Source organism: Lepisosteus platostomus, chromosome 10 (assembly GCF_059453375.1).
Source record: "Lepisosteus platostomus isolate fLepPlt1 chromosome 10, fLepPlt1.hap1, whole genome shotgun sequence".
NCBI lineage: Eukaryota > Metazoa > Chordata > Actinopteri > Semionotiformes > Lepisosteidae > Lepisosteus > Lepisosteus platostomus.
The window spans coordinates 1,898,846-1,920,504 of NC_142620.1; the positions used below are offsets into that span (position 1 = coordinate 1,898,846).

The following is a 21,659-nucleotide window of genomic DNA, read 5'->3' on the forward strand; positions in this document are numbered from 1 at the left end:
AGGCTTGTATGTTCAGTCTTCAAATCGGCACAAAGAGAACGTAGTCCTCAATAGAGCACATTAGATTATACAGCAAACCTAGTTTAAAATTGCAACTAGACATTTTAGAAATCGGTCTAGCCAACACCCCAAACTCATAGGGCCTATGTTTACAAAGCAATACTTTCAAAATCTGTACGCTCTATATAGTGGTTGCATTTAAAAATGCTGTTTTTGAATAAAACAATTTCTTAGTCGATACCAAATCTGAAGCAAAAAGCGACTCAATTGTTAATTAAGTAAAAGGTTACATTTTCCCCCAAAGATTAAGGCATGCATGCCTTTTGCACTGGTATTTATGCGTGCATAACATTAAAAACGACAACCTGGAAATACAGTATTATTCCATTGCAGCAACATACTCGTACAAGATTAATAACATTACAATCATACAACATATGATCTCTTTAAACAGTAGTAAGTCCAAACACACATGGATTGGAATACACATTTAACATGTTCCCTAAATCCTTCATAGCATTTTAATCAAACCTATGACTTCCAACACAGCATTTATCCACAATATCTCTGCTAATCTGAGCAAAATAAGTATAAAAAGTGTTCTTAAACTAGATACTGTATGCCAGGTAAAACCTTTCACCATGAAAGGGACTTATCCATATGAAGGAAAAAAAAGTATCCTTTTTAATACACAGTGTAATAAGCAGTTCAAGGTTTGCCAGAATGAACACAAGATCTTAAAGCCACTGCAGGTTCTCTGGCAGCTTTCATGTTCCAAACTAGTCATTAACATTATTACTACTTCTGTCATCATGTAGTATCATTCATCATCATATGCACTCGTGTCCAAACTGGAAAAATAAAAGCTCTGATATGACACTTCCATTCCTGCATTTAACATGTTATGGCACAGTCAAAATGGCAAAAGTATGAAGAAGCAGTGGGATGCTTTCCATTAATTTGCTTAGAAGGGATTTACATTGTTAAATTAAGACCATTCAACAGCTTTACTTTTTGTAGTTTTCTTTATTTAAGTTGGGTATATCCTTACATTGTTAATGCAATAACTATATCAAGCTTTTGCACTTTCAATTTGTTTTGCTTTGATGGTCAGAGTTACCCGTGAGTTTTTTTTAATAAGAATCATTTGATTTCTAGCTGGACATTTCACTTTCAGGAAGTAAAAATAAGAAACAGACGAGAAGAAAACCATGGGCAAACAGATGTTTGACACATTGACAAATGTTTGTACCACGGTGAAGAAAAGGGGCCAAATGCTAATTCATAGTTAGAACTGGAAATTAAAAAGCTAAATATGGAATGACTCCTGATTTTAAGACAGACAAACCACAAACAGTGGAGTATAGTCTGTGTTATTCAGCACCTTTTACAGCAAAATAGCAGCTTCAGTGACTACGTCATCCATGCATTTTTACACAAAACAAATGAAAAAACACCTGTCAGTAGTACTTGCACTAGACTGCATGCAGTCTTTAAACAGGCATGCCATTAAAGGTTTCTGGAGCTGCCATCAGTGTGAAATATTTAAATTGTTGGAATAAAAACAAAACAATAAATAAATGAATCTGTACATAAAAGATGCATATTTTCTTACCAAAGCAAAACACATGCACAGGAATGTGCGCCTCAGACACCCTTTTACATTTGTTTTTACAGGTTTGGAAGAGGAATTATGCAACGTTCTTAATGCCAAAAACAAAAATGCAACAAGTTAGAGGTTCTAGGAGTGCAAGTACTGCATCAACAAAATGGCAATATAAAGACAGAAGCAAGACAATGAAACGCCACTTCTGGAATCAAAGTAAACTACAGAACTAAACAGCAAGATTAGGTTTAATTTTTCTTCTTCTGGAATATACATCTGATTAAATGCTCATCTTTCTGGAATTTACAAAATATATCCTTTTTAATTAAATAATTTTTAAAGTTTTTTTTTTCCTAGTTTTTGGACGTAGATTTACTGTATGTGCAAGTTTCGCAGTGGACTTGCATCTTGATGGCATCAAATGTTGCTTTTTTAACTGCTCCTGGGAAAAAATAGTTGTTTTTTTGGTAAAATTGGATACTATTTCTACCCAAAATTATCCACACCTTAGAATTTGAATTTACGGAAGATGTTTAAACACAGCATGAACTTTAAATACAGAGGTAACAACATTTCAGTTGATGAAAAAATTGCACTGATTGTGAAAAAGTTTTATATACATCTGAATTTCATGGCAGAAAAATAATGTGGGTAGTAACAAATGGTCCAAGGCCAAAACTGGACAGCCCTGGTCTACAGCAAACATTTCTAATAAACATTTACAAAAACAGCTTTTTTAAAAATTTATCCATCAAAGAGGTTCGAAAATGTTTATATTGCACAGAAAACTGCAGGCGATAAGCTTAACAGATTTGGAACATATAGACGCACAAGCTGAAGACAGACTGACCAATCTCGGTGTTTGCAGAGCCTTAAAAAAAAAGATTTCAAACACAAATGCCATAATAAGTTAAGAACAAAATTACACTTGAAATGAAAAAGATAAAACCTTTTTCATTTTTTACACTGCTCTGCCATCATTAGCTCAATGTATTAAAATAATTTTAAAAAGTGTATACTAAGTGGTTCTGTGACTTTTCACTGAATGCCTCAGACTTGCAGTGCACATTTGGTTAACATGGAAAACAATCAGTCTTCGTTTTCTTCATATGTGGTCTCATCAAAGGGTCGATCCAATAAAGGGACTGGTCTGTGCCGGGAATACTTCAGTTGCAGTAGATCTCCTACTTCGCTGATCACATTTAAAGCCTGAAAGCAAACATATTGCAATTTGGGTGTAGTTGTTACAATAAAATAATGAGAACACAATTAATACAATATATTACAATCAGTGTATAGCTGACTTAAAGAAGAAAGGTTGTTTCAAATGACAATATAAATAAAAGGGAGACGAGTCTAATCCAAGTCATTATGCGCATCATTAAAGTTTGCCATAGTTTTACCCATTTGATTTGGCATAATTAACATCACAGATGCTACACATATGTTAAGGAAATGCTGAAAGGGTGGTAAGCATTGAGCAAACAGCCACAGAACAAGAATACAGGACCAGATCAAGAGAGGAAGGAAACTATGTCTTGCTGAGCGTTGCCCTGAATAATCGGATGAAAACCAGACCAGTGCTGAGAAAAGATGCAAGGTCCTCACCCAAGAAGAATATAGTTAATAAGCCAAGACCATCAGAGGACATTCAGTGATGCACACTAGTGAATGGCAGTATAATTCCTGAGCTCCACTAAATCTCCTCTTTATGCAATATACAGCAAACTCTTTTTTATTCCTATCCAGCTGTAGCAAACAACAATCCCTCATGTGAAACTAGCTTCACACAAAGCGTACTACACAAGTATTTCTGGGTAGGATGAATTATATTGCAAGAAGTACACACTAGGCTTTGTAAAGAAATAATGAATAGTATTTATTAATTAATAAATAATAAAGGTGGGCTAAGACTTTTGGACGACACTACTAAGACCACCATGATGAGAAAGCCAAATCTGGTAACCGAGGAAGCACTTGTATGTTGCAGCACCTTTAATGCAAATTCTAACAGCAGTAATATGGTTAATAATTAGCCAGATGAACATACAGAACATGGGACATTAAACCAAAGCTAATCAGAAAACAAACACCACAGCAATGCATTCCTTAACTGATTCAATACAAACCAAATTACAGAATGTTGGAACACTTCTGCACAGCGTATCAAAACAAGCAAAAGCCTTTTCTTTTATAAACTTTTATAATCATGTAACTGAAAAGGGAAATTAATCTTTGCCAACATTCCTCCAAATACAGATCCAATATATTTTACTTCGTTTTTGCTCAGTGCAGTTAAAGATCTTTTAATTAAGGTTTTACATGACTGATGGTTTTTAAAGAAGCCATGGAACAAATGAATTTCATGCAGTGTGAAGGAAAACTACAGCCAAGAGAAACTATTGTATCTGAGCAGCAGAGGATACCTTTTTACACTGCATTACTGAAACCCATGTGGAAGCAATTTGGACTTTTGGACATAAATAAAATGTTAACCGTTTCATGAACTTGTATTTGAAATAAGTTATTTAAAAAAAAGGTTCAAATGACGGGTTGCACAACAAAAGCAATTTTATTCTTGTGCAGGTCTTTATGAAAAGTGTAATATACTTTTCAGCACAACTAAATCTCTAGTCCATAGGGAGGCAGGTTACATATTCTTTGATCTTGTGCCAACAGGGTCAAACATGGAAGTCTCAGTTACACAGAACTCTCCAGCTCCTGGCTTGAAAGAAGCAAACCCATTGTGCAAGCTAAAAATTCATTGACAATCTTCCAATACAACTCGCATTCAGAGGTTTAACACCGATATTCTGTGTTACATTGCTGCATTTAATAAACCTTTTAAATTCTGCACTGGTACAATTAGTATACTTTGTCCCATGAACTACACAACCCAACTGCAAAAATCCAAATAAATTTTCTCGTCCATCAGCTGTGTTGACGGTCTTTCAACTTTTCATCTTTCAGCAAAGTCATTCAGTATGGCATAAACACTAGATGAAAGTCAGTGATGCACAAAACCTCACTTGCTGCTATTTCACCCAGGAGAAAGTGCTCATAATGAAGCATTAAGTAAGAAAGAATAATTTTACTCATCTATTAAAACAGAAGGCTCTTTCTAAATAATGTGAATCATCACAATGAAAAGGACTAAAAGAATCCCGTCTTAATGCAATAGAGAAACAGCTCTACTCAGAAAAGGCGACACTTCCCGATTCCTGTGTCATTCTTTCCAAAGACAACTATGCCACCAGACTAAATAATGCAGTTCAATAAACTTTAATTTTTGGATTAATATTAGAAATTGGTTACTATGATCTTAATAGAAGAGGAGCCCCAGCCTCCAGTCAAAGAGCAATAAAGTTGTCAGGACAATCCTGAAATCTAATGCTCAATGGAGAAGGAAAACCAACAAATTCACATCACAAAAAATAAATGCATTGAACTTGAAACTAATCCTGCAGCAATTAAAACATCCACACCTTGACCGTTTTGTCTGAAAGTAAAAACGGTAAACGTGACAAAAATGCATGGGAGTATCTTGATCCTGTGCGATTTATAGCTCACAGAACATGATACGTTTTAAAACTGTACAAGAAACAGTGCTTGTAGGCCAAACTTAAGAGGATATATAGTAGAAACCAGCGTTTCGATAACTGAATGTGGCTTGTGGATAACTCACGGTATTTCAGGTACAAGTGCCAATATCTGTTATGAAGACAAACAGCACGGTTCTCCACTTATGGACATTAACATCCACTTTAGAACAGGGAAGTAATTAAGTACTAAAATATACATATTGATGACTTTGCTGAAGATCATGAAGGGTCAGACAAGGCAAATGGATTCAACCTACACTTTGAAGAACATCACTAAATGAAAGCAGAAGAAAAATGTTTTGAGTAACAGGAGTTTTTAAAAAGACAATATGAAAAACTTACTGTATCGAGCATTTCTTTGGTGTGAGCAGCAGATACACAAAATCTGGCCCTGGATTCAATGATTGGTGTGGCTGGAAAGCCAACGACAACCACTCCAATGTTTCTCTTCAGCATTTCTCTTCCGAATGCGCTAAAATTAAAAGCGAATAAATTAGAATTAGATGTCAATTACTGCAACAATGTGAACTCAGGGGTTTGAAGAATTTCCAACTTACCCAATTTTTGCAGGCATATAGAGCATCATGGGCACTACGGGCGAGTCATCATTTCCGTATATAATGAATCCCATCTCCTTTAGTTTTCTCCGAAAGTATCTAGTGTTTTCTGCAAGCTGCTGAACACGTTCCAAGCCTGAAAAACAACAACAACAGATTTGCATACTTGTTCCTACTTCCTAAATACCAATGAAGTCCCCATTTCTTTCAAAGACCGTGCAAGTTTTCTAGGTGCTCATTTGGGCCGAAAGTCACAACTCGGTCCCATTTTTGGTATGAGAACTGTGGTGAAAAACACATCTGATAAGGATAAGTCTTCCCCTCTGCTTACTCTGATTCACCTCCCAAATGTCCAAATGTCAATATGCAGTACAATGGTATGCATGCCACCCACTGGCTTCTCACCGATTAACTTCTGCTCTGTGGAGTTCTATCTCATTCACAGCTTCTCACCTACAGCCGTTAATAAACTTTCTTTCAATATTGGATTAAGTGACCTAATTGTAAAATATTTCAAATAGTTTAAGCAACAATAATACACAGCGCCTGCCTTTCCAACTCATCATAGCGATTAATCTTATCACGTATGTGTACAATGTTCACCTGACCACGGACAATCACTGTTAGTGACTAATTCACAGTAGAAGTGAGACAAATCTCAGTTCCAGAAAGAGTAAATAACAGATAACAGAGGAAAGACATAAGCTACAAGAGAACATATAGGACCAAAGTAAGGTTCCTTGGATCAGTCAGATGCACTGGTATTGTGAGCGATACTGGCTAGAAAATCAGCAATAGAACATGTACATCCCAAGATGAAGAATGATTTATATAACCTACTTGTAGGAATTCTTATACCATAAACCTTTTTCATATGTGCAATCAGATCGTGAAACATTTCATTATTCCTACAATGTCGCTTTTACACCTAACATTCTTCAGTTGAAGAATGATCAACAATGTTGAAGCCTTCATTTTTCAAATTTCAGAATTTTTTTCTAAATACATTTGTCTCTACTTCAACTTGACTTAATTTCTTTTAGATTAATCCCCTTTTGGCATGTGGCCATACTTGTCTTATTGCTCTCATTACTCAGGCTACTCATCTATCATTCTACCCACATTACAAAGAGGTCACCAGTGGTCTTCACATAGCTTTGAACTGAGCCTCAAAACACAGGACCCCTGTACTGCTACTGTTTTTCCCTGACTTCGGAATACAGCCGTCATCAACTGGTCTTTCACAAGACCTTCACATGCTCAAGCAATTAAATGCAACTAAGACCAAGTTAGCTGATGAAAAGATACCAATAGTGATCTGAGCAGCACTCATTTTGTATCCCATTTCAGAAACACTAACAACCACTGGCACAAATCCTCACATTATGGTCTGGCAAGTGTAACTGCTTAACCAAGTTCAGGCCAGCTTTAAGTATCAAAATAGCTACAATATGTTGACAAAGGGAGTCACGTCTGACTGCCGATCGTTTTTTAAAACCAGAAAATCCTAGTTTGTACACCTACCTTACAAGTTCAGCATTTACTGCAACAATTTCAAACATGCAATAGCATTGTACTTGGAATTCTTTTCAAGCTTACATGATTCCAGTTTCAAGATTCCCTTCTGCAAGAGTTGTGTGCACAGTTACAGTACAAGACACTACAGGAACACGATAAAAATAATATCAAACACACTCAACTCCATCCGTTTTGGATGCACCAAAATAATCATGTCTTTTACAGAATAAAATTAGAAAACAGTTAAAAATAAAAACAACTATTCTTGTTCTGGCAATATTTCAGTCATAGTTTTCTCTTCTTTAAAACTACAACATTTCAGAATCCCTGTACCCATGTAAGCGATGCGACGTTGATGTAAATGTCAAGACGCTCCTTCATCAATCATCCCCCGCATGCGCAAAGAAATGAGCTTTTCCTTGAAAATGTATATCCTTTTGTTTTTCAGACATTTGAACATGCTATTTTGGCCGAATGCTATAGAAAATGGATTGTAGACTTTGGAATAATAAAGCAGGTTTTCAGTCATAGCAAACAGCAATCAGGATATAAAACGTTACAAACAAGAGGAGGCCATTCAGCCCATCTGGCACTGAATGGGACGGATACCTGCATGTAGGTATTAAATCATTCTGAGCACCGAGGTATAAAAAAAAAAAATCGGGTAGCCCATTATACCGTGTTCTTACAGCTACTGAAACGAGAGTAAAAGAAAGCAAGATGTTCCTCTATTGCATGAAATGAAACCGAAATGCAATTGCTGATGAGCTGAAGTATCAGTTATCTGATCCATTTTAAGAAAAGCGACTGGCTGTGAAATCCTTAATCTTTTCACGATCCTCATGAAAACTAGCTACTGACAGACACTCTATTCCAAAAGTCGTGCCCAGGTCATCCCTTCGGTGGCTGAAAATGACACCAGCTCTCTGTAATCCTAAACGCCTCATTTCACTTCTGAGCAGCCCCCGGTGAGCTAGTGAAACCAGGTCTGGCCAGTAACAACCCCCAGTCTTATCTCACTCTAGATTTGTAAAATAACTTAATATAAATGCATCCATCATTGTTTTATGATGGCTTTACTTTTCATATACTCTAAAATTCTTGTCTGACATGAATGATCTAAAGCACTCAAATAAAGGAGGAATATAAATCATCTGCTACAAAAAGCCATGCATGGATTAAAGATAATGAAGTAAAAAAAATCTTAAGAAAGCTTTAATTCAACAGAGGCAAGACAAGAAAAAGGTGGTGTGATACTTAACTACGTATCAATATGTTTGAATATGAAGACCTGAGTTTCTCTCTGACAAGTAATACAAAAGATTTATTGATGTGCAAAATTCAAATCTTTTGAGAGCCATTACCAAATAGCTTTTCAATCCAAGTGCTGATCAGCTTCATAAACTGCTAGACGAACAAATGTATTAAATAATAACATGCATATGAAAGCAATAAAATTTTAAAGAAAATTGTACTCAAACTTCAGACTCCTCAGTCAACATGCATGTTCTTCTTGGGAAAGGGTGCTCTCCAAAGTAAATCTTTCTGGGGTGCACTTTCAACAACTAGTTTCACAATACACATTCTTAACTCATTCCAGACACAAACTTGAGATGTAAAGTGAAAAGGGCTTAAAGAGTTTCCAGATGTAGAGGCCATATCCCTTTCAAATGAGTTTCTCCTGACTTCCTTTTCATCTAGCGAGAGATAATTACAAATGCCCGTGCCTATTTTTCAGCTTCTGAGGAGGGGGTAGGAATGCCTACACATGGTATCAGCCTGTCTGTACAACTTCTTGTGCCCTGCACAGGAAATCAAGTGGCAGTCATGCTGCTGAAATTAATCGTCTAACTACTCTTCGTTTTTTTAGATATTTTCCCCCCCTTGGATGTTTCTGACGCATTTCTGCACAGAAAAGCAGAATGTATACGTTTCTTTACGAACAACAACAAAAAAATGCAATACATTGGAAGTACTTGAAGCTAGTTTTCTGCAGCCGTGTTTTTTTTAATGGCATGGTCTTCATTCAACAAAAACAAATAGTACTTTATTATGTTTTGTTTATTACACTTTAAACTTCTGCCCATCACTATCACAGAAGAAAACATTTGTATTTTCTCAGAGTACATAAAGCTTCAAAAGAAAGCCCACTGCAGTTAAAAATCTGCTAAACCAGATCTTAGATTGTTAGCTCATAGTAGTTAGGCAGGGATCCAAAAGAGATTCTTTTTCAATAGATTCTAATATGCAGAATAGCAAAACGTAAATATGACAACTGTGGTATATACTTTTAAAACTTAGAAGAGCAAAAATAAAATTAAGAAATCCTTCACTTTTCAAATTCTTTCCTATTAAAAGCATACTGTATTTCATTAACTTCCACCAAAGTATAGATAGTTCTGTTTTATTCAGACTAAGTGCATTATCACTGCCAGAATCATAGTGAAAATACCACAGACAGATGTGTTTAGCAGACCTCCAGCTGTTAGGACAGCTTAGGCAGGCAGTAGATCACTCTGGTACAGCAGGTCCGGCAGCCACTCAGATCTCACATTTAAGAAGAATGCCCGTATGCTAGAGGTTAACGAAACCAAGGGGAAACTGAAGTACAAAAACACAGTTTAACACCTAAAACGCATGTAGTAACACTAGAAACCCTGAGAATGTCAACATTGAAGACAAAGACGAATGGGTACTATTTGTAAAATCTGTGTTGAGTACACAAGGTGAAATCTAATTCAATGCTGTGATGAAGGACATGAGCAAGTACACTTAACCAAATGACTTAAGCTTCCTTCACACCTTTATGGTCTAAGGAATGTTAGACATTTTTATAACATTTAAAGGAAAACCTGCGTTAATCATCTGTGTTTGCCCATTACCCAGATAAACACCAACCATTTTTAGTTTCGTAGTTTAGGAAATAACATTAACAGCAGAAGAAATATTCTTCTAATATCTTGCTCTAGCTGCTCTGGTTTGAAACACTGCCAGGATTAAGGTTTTATGGTTTACCATTCTTGATCCTAGAACTAACTTAAATTTTCCTGACTACGTCCATCTGACTTAAACCATATTCCCCCACATCTGTTGTCAGTAAAAATATACATGCTAACAAAGCTGATGATGCTACAGAGATCCTGTTTGACTGCAGTTCAGTCAGAACAAGAGATCCATGGAGTATTTAAAATATTTACTGTGAGAGGATACAACATGGCTGCACCACATACATTTGACTGTTCACTATGTGCTCAGAACCTTAAATGGCTTGATTTGGAAGATGAATGAACTGCTATTTAAACAAACCAAGTCAAATGATTTTCTTCCTGGTTCCAAAGCGGTTTCTTCACTAACATTTTCTCCACATTTGCTCATACCACCCACACACACTTCAGGTTCATTTCCTGCAATACACAACTGTCTGGTCCTTGAGGTGTTTTCTCCTTGGGGTGCATGACAAATGCCCCACACTCATTCTATTTCAGGATAATGTCTCGCATGTTAGAATGGTTGAAATCAACCCCCCAAGACAACGAGAACTATTTGTTTTGATATTGTAAAGCCTAGCACAGGAAAGCCTTGGATGAAAGCCCGAAAAAAAAACAAAACAATTTGGCATTGTCTTAGCTAATTACCATGCCTTCTCTAAATCAAGAAATCTCTGAATGCACATCAGGCATTAAACACCAACAACCAAACCAGTAAGAGGGACTAAACAGTCTCCTTCCACTACTAAATACCATTTTTTGGGGAAAAAGTGGTATGTAGCTTCTGCAGCTGTATACTGTGATTTACACTATTTATTTTCATAAAGCATTATACAACACCCCTTCAGGCACACAAAACCCAACTGCATAATTTTCAATGGACATTTAAGTAGAAAAAACATCTCATGAATGGAAAAATATTTTGAAAGACCAGAATACTTACATTAATTTACAACATTAAATGAAAAGCGATCATATTTACAACCTTTAAATGCTCTTGGCGTTACCACAGACACCTGAAGAGGTGCCAGGGCCCCCAGAAAATCAGGAAATCCACTTTTCACAAATGGATTTCTATTTGTTTTCCACAGTTTCCCAAAGTTTAGTCCGATACCTAGTACTGCTGAAGTGCTGTAGTATCTTTCATCAGATGACAGCTTTCCCAGCATCTCAGTCTTAATTTAAAATGTAACTGGCACTTCATTAAGCAAAACACAATCACACTTTTGTTCACAACAATAAAAAAGCAAATACATTCACACTTACAAAACACAAATGTTGTTCACTCCAGCATACAGTTAATCCTGTTAGGTTTTTAAACAGGCAGTCAATGTTACTCACAATAGCTGGCTTTTACACTAATACGCTAGTGTCAATAACAAAAAAAAAATGCCACTGTTTGAAAACTTGGGCAAAGTCCCAAAAACCAATGCATAGTGAATGTAGAAAGGTTTGCACGCAGAAACTACATGGTATCCATTTCATACTCCGTATGGAAGAAGTGAAGTGGTGCTAACACTGCCATTTGGTAACAACCACAGCTTGTTTCATATTCCTGAAAGAGTTTGCAATAAACAGGAAAAGATTTGTTACAGAAAATGAGCCTCGTAATTCCTGTTTCAGTAGAGTTCAGTAGGAACAACTTCCTTTATTACAGAATGGAGTGGGTCAGGGCAGTTTTAGTCTCAGTTCTGGGGAGCCGCATCTCGTGTGTTTAACACAAGGTGGGTAGATTGGGGCGATTGTGTTTTCGTGGTCTTGCCAACAGTGATTGCTAGAGCAGCAAAACATTAAAGGAGTCTCAACGAAGAAAAGATTATATTTGTGTTTCTGGTAGTTGAGAACACATTGTAGAGGTTTAAACTTTCTGCTTAATATTTCACCCAGCTCTACACTGTTGTACTACTAATTATATTTTTTTACATTTAATAAATTTGTGATTATTCTTCTGTAGGAGCAGCCCTTCTGTTACAGAATCTGGAGCATGCATGGGGACTACAAATTCTTATTTGGGTGTAGGGTTCGAATCTGCTTTTGTTATGAAGACAAGGTTCTTCACTTGTATCCAACAACAGTTAAAAAAACAGCGGGAATTTACAACTCGACTTCTTGATGCAAGAATGCATTATTTCAGATTCATGCCAGGACAAAAAAATAGCATTAAAAACAGCTTATCAACATCTTAAAAATGATGACTGCCTGATTAGGATCAGTTTATGAAGGAGAACAATGAGTTACTTGTTTATATAGCCTGTATTACTGTAAGGAAAGAATGACGCTGCTGGTAGCAGTTGTATACCAAGAAGTCTCTTGACTTTCGGTATCAGAAAAAGATCTCCACTTTAGGAAAACTGATTTTACAAACTGTTCAAAATATGGAACATGGGTTGTGTAATACTATGATGTTGAATTTAACTTCAACTGCAGTCATTATGATTATATTTCCCCCACTATTTCTAAAAATGAATTAGTTTATACAATGCCAAGTTTAATGTTAACAATGCTCTTTACAAATAAAATCACCCATTTAACTATGGCATGTGTACTTACAAAGGTGAAAAGGAAAATACTTGACAGACAGGTGTATATTTATGGACAGCAAATTTATGAGTACCACACAGGTAAGGCCAAAACCATAGTCTTTAAAACGACAGTCAATCTAAAAAAAATCCTCTCGCAAAAAGTCTTCACAAAGCACTTATAAACGTCACAACCTTCGTGTCAGTAACAGTTGCTTAACTGGAATCCTCATTTATTAAAGAGGACATTAAACATTCCTGAGTCTTTGGTGCCCCCTGGCGGCCGACTAGCATTATACGTTAAAAGACTGCCTTGGACTTCAATCGGCAGCCACATGAGCTCGATGGCCAGAACGACCGCTTTCTCTGCTGTCACATTCCTTATAAGGTGGGCTGATGACAAAATGTGCTTTCCCCACTTATGAGTGTTATTTGCATTTTTTTCCCCCAGTATAGACTAAACATACAACAGAAAACAATTATTTTTCACACATTTAAAGATGGGTTAGTAAGTTAATAGCATCTCTATAGAGCTTTTCATCTCAGGGATGTTACAAAATGCTTTACGCATAGAAGAAGACACACTTCTTCCACCAAAGAAGCACAGCGTCCACCTGGTTGACATGGGACAGACATGACGTACCAGCAGCCCCACTACATAGCAGAGGAAACTGCTTCAGGCTTTGATAGAAGAGTAACTTTAGGGAGGCAACATTGTATGAGTCCAGCGTGAAGTTAGCTAGGCCACTTAGGTAAACACACCTTCTCTTTCACGGAACTTGTGAACTGCCTCAAGTTTAATTTCCCTTGCAAAGAACAGCAACTCCTACAGCACAGCACTCCCCATCACCTCCCTAGAACACTGGTTTGATCATTCAGGTCCAGAGGTACCCCTGGAGCTCATGCCTTTCCCATCTCTACCTACAGCAGCTACATGGTCTTCCCTGGAGATCTCCTGTCTCAGTGCAGACCAGGCCCAAATGCTGCTGTCAGCAACCTACAAATTTACAAGTTACTGTGTTTGTTAAAATGATTCTGGAGACTAACCCCCCCTACGTAAAGTGCGTTTCCAAACCTACCGATCTTAGTTCCATCTTCTCCCATTATGCACTTCATGGAAGTGATGATCTGCTCAACCACGGGCGGAGACATCGACGTGGCATACACCGCGCTGTGAGAATGCGTGCGGAGATAGTCTATGAGCTCCTGGGGAGAAACCAACACACAACATTGGCCTTCCAGCAACCTCCACGCTTCTTCAGTGAGGGTCTCGATTTCAAACCAGGCCCTGGCAAAAGGACACGTCTGTGCCAGCAAGAAAGTGAGGCTGTAGCTTATTACAGCTCATCTTAACTAAATTATAAGAGCCAACATTTCTGACAGTATTTCCCGCAGACAGACAACACAGCCTCCCACTCAAGGCAGCTTTCACAGACACGGGTTTGCATTTACCTTTCTTCCACCAATGTATCCTCCCGCTGCCCCGAAACTCTTTGTGAAAGTTCCCATCATGATGTCAACATCTGTAGGGTCCAATCCAAAATATTCCACCACGCCTCTTCCTGAAGGTCCCAGTGCTCCAATACTGTGGGCCTCGTCAAGATACAGGTAGGCCTTGTACTTCTTCTTCAGAGCAATCACCTCTGGCAAGCGCACAATGGAGCCTTCCATGCTGGAAAATACATCCAGTCCACGTCATCAAACCAGGTTAGAGTTACAGGAACTTCTCACCCAAAACAAAATGCAGGAGACACTAAACAGCACAGTACAAACTTGCGTTTTTGAAAAAAAATCTTACACCAGTTCAGATCAACACTCTTTCTGCCCAACTGCCTTTGATAGCAGATCATGAATTATTCCTCTTGCTCAAGAACTGCCTTTTTTACCAGGTACTGTGGCAATGTTGCATTTCAGGAAACATACTTCACTACTGTTCAGGCGCCAGATGGAAACCTAAAGCACAGAACTGCCAACTTGGTGGTGGAAGGTTTCAGAACAAAATACCTGTAAATTCCTTCAACCAAAATTAGAATCTTCTTCCACGGTCTGTGAGTCCGGGGCTGTCCATGAACAATGGCATCCCTCAGAAGTTTCTCCAAACTTTGCATATCTTTAAAAAAAAAATTAAGACAATGCAGTGGCATTATTCTCTTTCTGGTAAGTTTTTAAAGAAGCTGTAGTCAAGTTCTTGTGTTGTCCAAAACTACACTGTAATATTACAAACCTTTACCGTACAACCAAGACTAACATTGGTGTTCATTTCACTCAATTCCATTTTGGATTAAACCCATTAATTTAGTCTAGTTATTAACTTATTACTGGTAAGACCTAAACAAACGATAAAGTGTTCAAGTCAAAGCACAATGCCACTCACTGTTATGTTTGAATACTCGGATAGTGGAACCCGATAATCTGGCTCCCAGAACCAGCGACGCATGGTTCAGCTCATCACTCAGAATCAGGCAACCCTAACAGAAGGAAACAGAGTTAGTGCAAGTGCATTGTTGACATAAAGAGGTGACTTAAAAGTGTTTGGAAGATGTCACACCATTTCCTCTATGGAAGATGTGCGTTGCTTTGGAGCTTATTTATGCACCCTACTTTATTGATTGTGTTCTCTACCTGATCCCCAATTTAGAAGAGCCAGTACCTGACCGACTGAGCTGCTGTGTGCGTTTTGAACTGGGGAGTTTGAAGGTACATGCATTCCGTCGGGAAACTGCAGCCCAGAGCAGAAACAAGTGCACAGACTGGCACAGGATAAAGACTGCCACTTCAGAGCAGAGATTCCAGAGTGTCTAGGCATAAACTACATGCAGAAAAATTTACACTATCAAAACTATAAAGATGCCTTCAGAACAAATTAGGGCAGGACTAAACATATTTTGACTCGTTTAAAGGAGACCTCATTACATTACGTAATGAGTAACAGAAGAAAAATAAGCACAGGAAACTTTCAGGCGAAACGGTCTTCCTTCCCCACAGTCCAACCGACACAAAAACAAGCCGTGCCTTTGCCAAGACAAGCTTAGAGAGATCTCTTTCACAGGCACATTTTGCAGAGAGGAAACAGAAAAGGATTCATCGGCTTCAAAACAGGAAGTTGTGTAATAAAGACTACGAAGGTATCAGTGAATGACAGCGCTGCAGACCGTTCTGAAATAAGAGCTACCCCTCAACTAGCCACTACTCAAGACCATTCACTCTATTACAACTACTTAAAAATAAAATTGCTTTTATGCACAAAAAAGCATTGAGATGCTAGTAAGTCAAACTGTTCCTTGAACAGTCTTCTAACATAGTATTCATCTCGAGACATTTCTTTATTTAGGAATCATTTAAACCTTTTCTCCAGAGTGTAGAAAGGTGCAGCATGTAAAGTGGGCGTGAAAAACATTTTAGACAAACATGACATCCCGCTTTAAAGAGCCACAAGAAATGTAGCTACAAAGAACCCGAGAAAAACACCACCTACAAAGTCTACAAGCAAGGCGGCGCCAAACCTTTCCAGCAAGAGCAGGGATGTTCATTGAGTTTGTAGCAAAGCCCATGCCAAAGGCCATGGCAGCTTCGACCCCCAGAAACCTCGCCACTAATTTCTCCAGCTTTTCGTGACTGTCCAGATTACCTGAGGAAAAACAAACAAAACACAAGTGCCGTTTTTACCGTTCGTGTTTGCCGTTACACCCAACCAAAAATGCCAGCTGTGCATTTTTTTTAAAACATCTGGGCACAAACGGAGGGAGGATTTTCCAGATGGCTCAGGTTTGTGGGCGCAAGAACACCAAAACTGAACCGAACTTAACACCTCAATAAAGACGCCCTCCAAGCACCAGACAGATCCAGCTCACAGTCGCTCTGCCACGCTCCCTGCTGGGGCTGTTCTTCCTGGTGGCCTGTGCCTGCGCAGCGCCTGCCTGCAGGTGACTCACCCATCTCCTGCCTGGTGCTGGCCACTCCAGCTCCATATTTCTTAGAGATTTCTGCAGCGGCATCAGCGCAGATTCCAGTATTTTCAGCAAATCCCAAATAATTGTAAGACCCCATGTTAATTACACCTTTGACAACTTTTCCTGTGTACCTGCAAAATGTTCAAAAAAAATACCATTAACGAATGTAAGTTGTACCACATTTCTTCAGAACTAAAAATAATAGTATTCTGGCCTGTATTTTCCCAAAATCTAAACAAACGTGAAGGTGGTTCCTCTAAGTCCATGGACATATCCTCTACATTTATAGAACAAAAACAGATCACTCACTTAAATGTCCAATTGTAGTCATGGGACACCCTCTCCACAAGGTCAAACTCTGCCCCAGGAACACTGCATATGGGCCTGTTCCAGCCGTCACGAATCCTCATGTATAAGTTTCTTGTGTAGAAGTTTTCAAAGTCCTGATAAAGTGGAACAAAGTCCTAAAGAAAAAAAAACCCATAGACAACACACTATAAATAACGTGACTGTCATTCTTAAAAAAAAACACTATAGAAAAAACAGCATTTCTTTATTTATGGAAACTTAACAGCAATGGATGTAATATTCAACATCTCATACTGAAGAGGTGTGGTACATTAGTACGTACTGTAAATAGATCATTCCAACTTTAAACACAGACCAGTCTGTTTAACCAACAGGAGAATGTCTTGTTCTTTAAAGTTTCCTTCCATTCCAACATCCCTTTTGATCTTACCCATAATCTTGCAAAATGAAAATGTGGATAAATGCTCCTCATATGGAAAGTGATTAAAATTCTGACATTTCCAGAATGTTGAATTATATTGAGCCGCAGCTTTTTTGGTAAACATGCTTCTTAATACCCTAAGCAAATGTGCTATTCTCTTGCAATTTTTTCTAATGTAATCTCATTTACCTAGATTTTTTTTAAAATTTAGGTATCACCAATTATTAATATACCCTCCTGTTTATCATACCCAGACAATCGTGTGTTTGAACAGTTCTGAACCCTGGGACTGCACAGAATGAGGACGTGTAAGCGGACTCCTCCAACCCCACCCCACCCCTGAGCAATTTGTCTTAACACCTTCAGCTGCCTGCTCCCTGTGCTGGAGGTACTGGACCGTCCCTCACTGCCAGCCCGCATGCCTGTGAGCTCCAGCAGGGGTCACTGTGTCACCCAGAGCAGAGAGAGGCCCGGCCGACGAACCCCACCCTACGCTAGCTCGAACCCAAGCTCACAGAGCTCCACCTGCGAGCTCGAGCGAGTTCTTTTCGCTAGTTTAAACCGCAACAGCCGCTTGCTAAAGGCAAAGAATAAATTACCTTTTGCTCCTCCCTTTCTCTGGCGATATGGCATTTCTCGATCTTCCATTCCCTCATAAAATCCCGCAGATACCCGAAGAGCGTGAGAATGCCATAACCCATGTAGGTGAGAACAGCAACCAGCATCGGAGTTTCTTCGAACGACTCATTGAACGGCCTCTTGTACAGCCCCCCATTGCACGCAACGTGATGAACCTGATCAAATTTGGAAAAATGAACAAAGCCACTTTAGAAAAAAAAAGTTATTTCTGGGGACGTTGTAAGACAGTGTCATTAGAACATTTAAAATTCAAACTGTGATTTCATACAATAAAGTGACAATTTAATCAACTAAAGTCATTTTCAGAGAATAGGATTATCGCTCAAGATCCAAAACAGGAAAAGTTAATTCTGTCAAACATGGAGCACCGCAGATATACTTTTCAAATGAAGGAAAGGAGGGGAAACACTTTTTATTTGAATGTGTTACTGAAGGTTAGCTGATTCTTTGTTCGCTAAATCAGGTAAAAGCCTGCCCTGAGGGCCTTCATTCAATAGACTATGTACACAACGCACAGAGCTCGTATTGTTCTCTCCACTTTGCCACACAAACCAGTGAGGCTTGGAGAAGGAGACTAAAACACAGCTCGAGAATGCTTGAAAAGTACAGGAGGGGAATGGGTCACGCCAAGAGACATTAAGGTTAACCTTTGAAAATGTGACGGATTTAAACCTCACACTGTAAGCATAAACAAAGTGGTCAGACACACATTTGTCCTGTACACTTAGCTCTGGATTAAATCAAAAACTGGATCTACCAGAGTGGCAAATTACAAGGACAGCGTGTATTCACCTTCAAGCCAGCCTAAAGAAACTGTTGGTGGGGGGAAAATCAACACTTATTTATTCTAGACCTAAGAGTGGTACTTAAGATAAGATCACTTTATTGGCCATATACAATTTCTTGCATTAGGAATTTGTCTTTTCGCATACCCCAGCTTGCTCTCCATGAGACACGCAGACAGGGAAAGAAGCCTGGGGTCAGAGTGCAGGGTCAGCCATTTATAAGGCACCCCTGGAGCAGCTGGGGTTAAGTGCCTTGCTCAGGGGCCCAACAGAGAAGGGTTCCTCTGCCGGCCACAGGATACGAACCAGCAACCTTCCAGCCACAGTCGCAGATCCTGAGCCACAGAGCCACCGCTCCACCCAAGGTAATTCCAAGTGAGTAAACTTGCTTTTCAGGGTTAAAAATTGAACCACGATTAAAGTTTTAAGCCCTTCATATCTATCCTTCAATACAACATGCATGACCAATTGCTTTGTGCAATAAAGCTCCCATAATACAGCTTTGGTTCAACATTTTAAAAACCATGTTTTTAGTACTGACAGCACCAGAAGTCAGCAGCAAAATATTTTTTAATCTTAGCCATGGGAAGAACAGACAGGCCCCTGCTCTTTTGTTTCAGATACAAAGAACACTGCAGTTTTATAATGACAGATAAAAACCTGTATTACAAACATAAACCATAAGACACTGTACAACAATGTTAGTCATGAGATGTAGATTTTCAGTAGAGAAAATCCTGTAGTTCGATGTCCTACTTTTCTAGTTAAACAACATTAAAGAACAGCTGCTTAAACAAGTACATGTGACTAGTCATGCCTCAGTAAGAAATACCCCAGTGGCTAGCTGCAATGGCATTGGTATGAACAGTCATTTCAAGGAAATCTCCAGTAGGAACTGCTGCTTTATTCTGCTTTATTTCAATCACTGTAAGGCTAATGAAAGGCATGTATACATAGTGGCATTTTATTAAACAATGTAAATTCTTTTTTTTTTTAATCTCCTAGACTTTTGACATATGTTCCCCCCACAGAAAAAAAAAATGTAATTGGAGGTTTTACTTCTGCGGCACGGCCAGCTAACGGAAGGAAATTTGCAAAGCTTCCTTCACTGTACTTAAGAGTCAGAATATCACAGGAACGGGCCTCCATCGCCACCCGAGTAGCGCTGGGGCAGAGCTGGGCGCTGTAAGAAACAGCTTCACAGCTGGTCACGAACAGTACAGTGCCAACAGCAGGGGGGGAGAGATCCTGAAGGGCGTGTTCACTCTGCATCTGTTCAGTTTCTTTCCCTGTAATTTTTCCCCAGCTGATGCTCAACAGATGTGAGGAATGCAGGGCTGGGGCAGCCGCAGCAGAAGAGCTCCCAGCGCAGGCCCAGCCCGTGAGGAGTCCGCAGGCATCCCGTTTCCCGGACTGCCAGTTCCCGGGAAAAACACACCGCACTCCTCACAGCCAGGCTGCACTCCCTGCGCTTGGACTGCAGTCACTTACATTTTCAAGTTTCTGCAGAATAAGCAGAAGCAAGTCTACTCTTCCCTAAAAAAAAAAAAAAAAAAAAAAGACCACAGCAAAGCACTGTTCAAGCTACACTTTCCAAAAACTTCGAACGGGACTCTGTACCCTCAGACACCACCGCTGTAGGCCAAATATGATCAACACCATTTAACAGAACAAACCTAACAGTGTCTCCGTCAAGGGAAAATAGGTAAAAATTCAAACTTTTTTAAGTGGTCAGAACTACAGAGAATTGAGCCACTTACCTAGATATCAATACATTTTACACCCACCCTTTTTGGATTTTAAAGATCAGACAAGTTTTAGAACCGGCAATAACTTGGGATTCATTTCTGCTATGAAGCCAGTCTCTTTCTCTCCGGATGGGTAAACTTTAACACAAGTTGACCCAAGTTGTTTTTTTTTTTTTAACAGCAAACTTGACATTGGAAAAGTGAACAAAATAGTTATCCCTAGTAAACAATGCCGAGTTAAATGCTCATACGGAGAGCAAAAAAAAAAAAACACAACAAAACCAAGAAAACAGCCTGGCCGAGTTTCCGGTGTCAAGTTCGGGAACACCAGAGGATTTCCTTGAGACGTGCGGGGACGGTGTCAGTCCGTCCCAAGCGAGCGAGTTACACAAACAATCCCGTAATCTAGAGGCAGAGCCCAGCACGCCCTTCTCTCCTGGGCTGAGCCTACACCCACTGCCCGCCGGGCCGCAGAAGCGCTTCACACGGCTCCGTCCCACACGTCCGCGCCGGGCCAGCCCGAACCCGAGCCCGATCCGGCCGGGAGAGGTGCGGCACCCCCCGGGGCGGGGCGAGGCGAGGCGAGGCGAGCCTGGCACCGGGCTGCCCCCGGCACAGGCCACCCGAGGGCGGCCCGGCTCGGGTGTCCTATCCGAGGTGCCGGCCCGGGACGCGCTCGGAGACACCGGGGCGGCGGCGGCGGCGGCAGGTGCGGGCCGTGCCCTCCTCCGCCAGCCGGCAGGGCCTCACCTTGTCCTCGGGGTAGCCGTGCTTGGGCGGCGGCGCCTGCTGGTAGACGTAGTGGCCCCGGACGCAGCCGTTCCTCCCCGGCTTAACCCCGTTGGCCGGGCGGTGACAGCCTTCCCCGTTCGCCGGCTTGTTCACCGAGCCTTCGGTCATCCTTCTGGGCACGGACAGCGGTGCGTGTGACGGACGGGAGAGCGACGCGGAGCCGCGGCAGACGAGCGCTGTGACAGGGAGCCGCGCGGGAGGGGGGAAACCCGCTACTATTCGCCAC

The 21,659-nt window shown here is 39.9% G+C and overlaps 1 protein-coding gene across 1 annotated transcript; it reads right to left on the reverse strand.

Annotated features, from left to right (window-relative positions):
• Positions 1 to 1,006: 1,006 nt before the first annotated feature.
• On the reverse strand, positions 1,007 to 21,655 carry LOC148653006 (serine palmitoyltransferase 2-like). Its single transcript, XM_088647420.1, has 12 exons — positions 21,392 to 21,655; positions 18,069 to 18,263; positions 17,049 to 17,203; positions 16,722 to 16,870; positions 16,293 to 16,417; positions 15,164 to 15,257; positions 14,794 to 14,899; positions 14,242 to 14,461; positions 13,869 to 13,995; positions 5,766 to 5,901; positions 5,551 to 5,680; positions 1,007 to 2,815 (listed from the first exon to the last, which is right to left on the reverse strand). The coding sequence occupies exons 1-12, from the start codon at positions 21,539 to 21,541 to the stop codon at positions 2,696 to 2,698; spliced, it is 1,707 nt and encodes a 568-aa protein (XP_088503546.1). The 5' UTR covers positions 21,542 to 21,655; the 3' UTR covers positions 1,007 to 2,695.
• Between the last annotated feature and the right edge of the window lie 4 nt (positions 21,656 to 21,659).

Coding starts and splice junctions, on each gene's coding strand:
- LOC148653006 (XM_088647420.1), bottom strand. CDS start 21,541: ATGACCGAAGGCTCGGTGAACAAGCCGGCGAACGGGGAAGGCTGTCAC. Junction 17,204..18,068: donor GAGAAAGGGAGGAGCAAAAG/GTAATTTATTCT, acceptor TTTTTTCTTTAG/GACTTTGTTCCACTTTATCA. Junction 16,418..16,721: donor CAGCACCAGGCAGGAGATGG/GTGAGTCACCTG, acceptor GTTTTTCCTCAG/GTAATCTGGACAGTCACGAA.